Source organism: Otolemur garnettii, unplaced genomic scaffold (genome assembly GCF_000181295.1).
Source record: "Otolemur garnettii isolate 467f Iridium unplaced genomic scaffold, OtoGar3 scaffold00001, whole genome shotgun sequence".
Classification (NCBI taxonomy): Eukaryota; Metazoa; Chordata; class Mammalia; order Primates; family Galagidae; genus Otolemur; species Otolemur garnettii.
In genome coordinates, this window is record NW_003852396.1 from 8,789,726 (window position 1) to 8,795,867 (window position 6,142).

General features: G+C 49.2%; 1 protein-coding gene across 1 annotated transcript; it reads right to left on the bottom strand.

Annotated features, from left to right (window-relative positions):
- Nucleotides 1-3,312: 3,312 nt before the first annotated feature.
- On the bottom strand, nucleotides 3,313-4,911 carry FUT4 (fucosyltransferase 4). Its single transcript, XM_003780814.2, has one exon. The coding sequence runs from the start codon at nucleotides 4,909-4,911 to the stop codon at nucleotides 3,361-3,363; it is 1,551 nt and encodes a 516-aa protein (XP_003780862.1). The 3' UTR covers nucleotides 3,313-3,360.
- Between the last annotated feature and the right edge of the window lie 1,231 nt (nucleotides 4,912-6,142).

Genomic DNA, 6,142 nt, shown 5'->3' on the forward strand with positions numbered 1-6,142 from the left:
ATTAGAGATGCAACTATCAAAACACAGAACGCTTAAATAATTTTCCTAAGATCAAACAATTAGGAAATGTTGCAAAGCTGGTCTAGGCACCCAGGAATATCTGCCTCTAGAATTCTTAAATTCCAACTCTTCAATCCCTTCTAAGAAACCTCCATCAGGTACTTTCTCAAATTCTTTACACCTCTAAAAGTCTAGAGCAAAATCCAGCCACCCCATTTGTTTCTGTGTGGTCTGTGCCTACTTTTGCTCTTGAACAGCAGAGATGAGTTGGGGGAAACAAAACTGTACGCCTGCAAAGCCTGAAATATTTACCCTCTGGTCCTATACAGAAAAAGCTCACCAGTTCCTGGTCTAGTGCCTTGAACGTTTGGTGCATCCTGTAATTGCACAGCACTTTACAAAGCACCTTGGCCTGCATCATCACATCTAATCCTTGCCACGCAGGCCATTCATACATTATGAAGGAGGAAGGTAAGACTCAGACAGTTTAAGTAACTTGATTAATCAAGGCCACAGAGGCAGAAAGTGCAGAGCCACATACCCAGTCCTGGCTCTTTCCATCGGCCATTCTGTCTCCCCTACGTTACTATGATGGGTGTTCTATGTGCACTCATGTAATTAGGAGTCATAAAGCACTAACAATTAAATTTGAAATAAATTAGAAAGAAAAGCTTATGCCTTAAAAGATAGTGTGGCAATCACAGGAAACACATTATAAAATATACATGATACCTTCATATGCATTTTTGTATGGTTATGTTAAATTTGAACCCACTCAATTTAGAATATGAGAAATGACATAAAATGAGCAATCACCACATTTCTCTTGTTCTTTGATGAGATCAGCCTAGAATTTTTTTCCATACTAAAAGCTTGCATGTGAATAAAAATGCAATTACATTTTCTCATGCTAAATACTCCATAAATATATGGTTAGTTTTAAATGGACTTAATAATAGATACTAACTTAACTATACGGCTTTACCAAAACAGACAAAAAAATTCTTTTCAAAGAAAGTATAGTTGTTTTTTCCTAGTCTGCAAATTTAAGCTTAATCTGAAAGGTAGTAAGTGATTCTTGAAATATGGCCTAGCGCTGGGGACTCATTTGAAATACACAATGTGAGGCACATTCCTTTTTATTTCAGATTTATTGTATAACATACCTTGAGATTTAATTAGACACATAAATGGGTCTGAGGACACCCTGAAATCCCTGCAAGCCAAGAAGGAAAAAATATGTGTGTACATCTCATCAACTGGGTGCCTGCTGTGTTACTCATCTTTGCTTCCTGAAATGAACTGGAAAGTATTTTCCCCTTTCATTACAGGTGAGGAAGCAGAAGTCCAGGGTTCTTACTAATTTGTCCAACCTTATGTCACAAAGCTGGAATTTGAAACTGAACTAGATTACCTTCAAAACCTAAACTCTGACCCATGCAGATCCCTAGTAACACCAAGATCACTGGCCAGTATCTCAGAAAAGCATCATTTCAAGAATAAAACTTTCATCTTTATTGGATGGCTGGTACATTGTAATTCTAATTCTGCCACAATGTAACACTTTAGTGAGGAAATTTTACCCTAGGTTTAAATTTCCCCTTTTAAGGTAGAGATTGAGGACCTACACTTAAGTGAGCTCTTCAAGTTGTGTCTGCAACAACGCACATGGAGGTAAAACTTGCTTTATGATTTAACTAATTGTACTAATCAAATGCAAAATTACTGTTTACAGCAGAGCCCTGCATAAAACTAATCTTAGCCCTTACAGTCACTAGTTACTGTGGATCCTTATTAAAATAAAAAGAGAAGAAAACTTCTATTATTTCAGGCTTTATAAACTAACTGGCTAATTGTTGATTACAGTATCACTAAGAATTGTCACTTTAATCAAATAGGTTCTGCCAATTGTTTTATTGGTCACTATTTACTTTTTTGGCAGTGGTAGATTGTAAGAGCCCTAACTAGAAGGACTTTCCCTTACACATCTTTCTGTCTCCCCTAGGGATCCAAGCCAAGTGTTTGGCACAGAGCAGCACACAGAGACACCTGTTGAATGTGCTGCTCATTCAACGACTTGTTGAGTCAGTGCATGTATTTTCAAGATCAATCCCACAGTACGGTCTTGGGCGCTAGAATCGTGAAGCTATGTTGCACTACTTTGTGGCACCAGAGAGAACTACAGATTAAGCTTTTTACAAGAGACAAAGTACATTAAACATAGGCACTAATTCAATGTCATTCCCTAAGATCTAAACATTTAACTAAAAACTGACAGAAAGAAACAAAACTGCCACTAACAGACATCATGGAACTTATTTTCTTTTTACACGATTTCACAACAATGCAATATGGTCTCCTTCACTGTTCTGCAGACAGGTAATGCCAGTAACTCTGAAAGACTGACATTCTCATCTAAATTTTGGGTCTAGTAAACACATGGAATAAATAATTTTATGGAAATGCCAACTGTGGCTACCTTCTCTTCTGTTTGTAAACACAGGCTGATTTTCTGGCCAAGAGGGGAGAAGGTTGCTTCTGTTTTACTTTCACATCTGTAATATTAAAATGCTTTTTTTAAAAATCCAAGTTATAGAAAAACATAAAAACAGAGTAAATTCGGAGATGATTATTCACATTATAAAGGGATTCTCCATAGGGTTCCATTAAATACTGAACTTGCCTCAGTCACTGAATTTGGGATTTGATTTAAAGGCAGCTTTGCAGGAATACATTTCTGTGTAAGTGAGGTACACCCATATATTCATCTTAACTCCCCTCCAAAGACAGGCCAGCATCTTGTCTCCATTCATAGGGAAGGGAAACAAACTGTACTTGTTAAGAAAGTCAATGGCTTTTTGGACTGCCCTCTTCACCTTTCTCAGGAGCCAAGGCTTTGAGGAATCCAATCAAAGAAAAAGACTCACTTGGGGAAACAGTCCTTCAACTACTGGGAGGCAACAAGGCTCCGTCTAAAACCTTCTTCACCTTGGTCCAGGGAATGTGAGTTGAGGAGCAGTGTATTTGAGATTTGGAGGCTGTGCAGGCCACAAATGTGGCCTGTGGCAGATAAAGAAATTCAGAAAATCCGCCCCAGCGGCTTCTTGTACCTATTTCTTCATCTCTACACTGAGTATGAGATGAGGAAGAGGCCCCATTCTTCACCCCTCAATACTGCTGACCATCAACAGCAGAGGAAACCCAACTACGCGTAGTGCAAAACTGAATAATATTAATTGGTAAATCACCTTTTTCCCATAGAGCAAAAATGGGTGTTTGGAGAAGTCAGTCCCATGATTTGGCTGTCAAGGAGATGCACACAACCTGGCCTCCCTGGGTCACTGGCAGAGAAGGGCGGCTTCACCGTTCAAACCAGCTGGCCAGGTGGCTTATGCTCTTGGGCCGGTCCCCAGCCCTCTGCACGGCCTGGCAGGCCCGGCACCAAGGCTCGTCCCAGAAGGAGGTGACATGCACAGCGTAGCTCCTGCGCCAGCTGAAGTAGCGGCGGTAGACGGCTGGGTTGCGATCGAGGAAAAGCAGATAGGAGGCCAGGGAGGCAGCACTAGGGAAATCATCCACGTGGATGAAGGCGCCACGGGGCACGAAGCGCTCATAGTTGGTGCGGTCCGGGCCCAGCACCACAGGCACCGCCCCGGTGAGCAAAGCATTGCGCCAGAGCTTCTCCGTGATATAATCCATGTGCTGCGAGTTCTCAAAAGCCAGGTAGAATTTGTAGCGGGCCACTGTGTGCAGGAGGCCGCTGTCAGGCACCGGTTGCCCTGGCCCTCCCCGGCCGAACACGTCCACGGCTATGTGCTGGCTCAGCTGGCGATAGTAGCGGACTCGGGCCTGGCGTTCGTCCCAGTGGCTCACCACCCAAGCCACCAATCCCCGTTTCCGCCCCAGCGGTGGAACCAGGCCTAACGGCTGGTCGCCGGGGTGGCTCCTGGGGTACAGGTAGCCATAAGGCACAAAGATGTCCGAGTCGGTCCGGTAGGACAGCGTCCAGTTGAAGAGGTCAGCTGCCAGGTTTCGCAGCCCCGGGGAGTGTGAAGGTGACTCAAAGTTCATCCACACCCAGCGTTGGCCCGGGGGTCTAGAGCCCGGGGTCGCCAGGGCTTCTGCCACCGCAGCTTCCTCCTCCTGGTCTAAAACGCGCAGCTCCTTTGCGTTGCGCACCTGGGCACCCCAGGGCGGGGGCCAGTCGGGGGGCCCCGTCACCAGGTCGCGGTGGTGGAAGAGCACGGCGTGCGCCTCTCCATAGGCGGCGCGGTCGGTGAGCAGGCGGCAACCGCTGATGTTGAAGCGCAGCCAGCAGTCGGGGGGCTGCCTGGGCGCGGTGCTGCGCCCCCCGAAGGGCTCCGACCACAGTAGCACGCCCACTGGCCGCGGCGGGGCGGTGGACACCCAGGGCAGCGGCGGCAGCTGCCCCCAGCAGGCGTACGCGGCCAGCGCGGTACACAGCATGCCGGCAGCCGCCAGCGCCGGGGCGCTCCGCAGCAGTCCCCGGCCTCGGCGCCGCCCGCGCCGCCCGCCCGCCACCCAGCCCCACAGCGCCCCCATGGCGCGCGAAGGCAGAGCCGCCCGCCGCGCGTCCGCAGGCTTGGAGGAGCGGCCCCGGCTCTCATGCTGCCGCCGTGGCTCCAGCCGTCGCTGTCGCTCGCCGCCAGCCCGGGAGCGGGAGGGGGCGGTCTCAGAGTCCAGGGGCCCCAGGCTGGGCTCCCCTCCTCCCGAGTCCCGGGCGGGGCGTGCCGCCAGAGCGAGGTGAGCCGGCCGGGCGGCCCATTCCGGCGCCTCTCGCCCTTCCCTTCCACGGTGCCCCAAACCAGCCCAGCCCGGCCAGGCCCCGGGCGTTTCTGGCTGCGCTCCTGCCCGCTCCCCACCCCCGGCCGCGCCCCACACGCGCCTCATCCGCTACTCGGGATCCCGTCTCGGGGGCTCCACGGCCTCTCCGAGCGCGCCCCTCGTCCCGGCCCGCGATCTCGGTGGCCCGAACCCTCGCCTTCCAGAGCGAAGGCTCAGTTCATCCCTGGGCGCTGCAGAGAGCTTGTGACCCTCCAGAAGCCGCTGCCGCGCGCCCGGACGGAAGGCGGGCCAGGGGCCGGGCAGAGCCGCCCCGCAGGACCGAGCATCCGATCCGCTTCCGGCCGCAGAGCCCTGCTACCCGCCAGCGACGCCCCCCGGAGGGGAGTCCGAGCGGCCGTGGGAACGTGCGGGCAGGGGCGCGGCCGCCACGTGGCTGGCCCGGACTTAGTGGCCCTCCCAGACCAGCTGGTTGTGGAATCAGCCCTCTCTGTGCGGCCGACGGGGTTGTGTTGTGTGAAACTAAGTTTTCCGCGTGAGTAGGCATAAGCATGTTCCCTTTGCCTATCTCCCCCCCACCCCCAGCAGAGGATAAAGAACAAAATGTTTAATGAGCAACTGTAACGCGTTCTTTGCTCCCAGCTGAAAGTTTCTGACCGCTGCCTACTGGTAGTATTCCTTGTATTTAGGCTTCTAGGACTCAAAAACCAAAGATAAAGATGGGTACCTGAGGTCCTTGTCTGGGAATTTACTGCCTATTCAGTGAAGTAGATGAATGAACATCACTAAGCATTTTTTTAAATTTGCACACTTAAAGATTATGCAAAATACTTTGGACTAGAAAATGATGATTGGAATAAGTATTTGTACCCAAGATTAGGGTATAAAGATTAAATATTGTACCGGCTTCTTCAGGATTATCAATGAGGCATCTTCAGTCATTTGAGAATTTTTTTACCTACAGCTTGAATTCAGACTTTTGGGTTTCAGTGTTCATTTGTGATATTCAACTTTTTTGTCAGCAGAGTTCTAAATAGGTCAGCTGCTGACCTAAGAGAGGAAGCAGTTTTGAGAGAATTTTTAGTACATCACAGCTGCGCATCAGTGAGGTCCCAGGCTAAGAGGATGTCAGTTACTGGATGATAGGGGAGAAAAGTGCCATTTGGATTTATTCTTAAGACTGTGTTCATTAAAAATCAAGTATAGATTGTAAAAGCTTCTATAAAAGTGGTTCCAGGTGGCACTGCCTGCTGACCACGGCCTAAGCCTGAGAGTTGGGTGCAAGCGTTAGGTGTGGTGGCTAGGCCCATCAAACTAGTGACATTATACTCTAAAACCT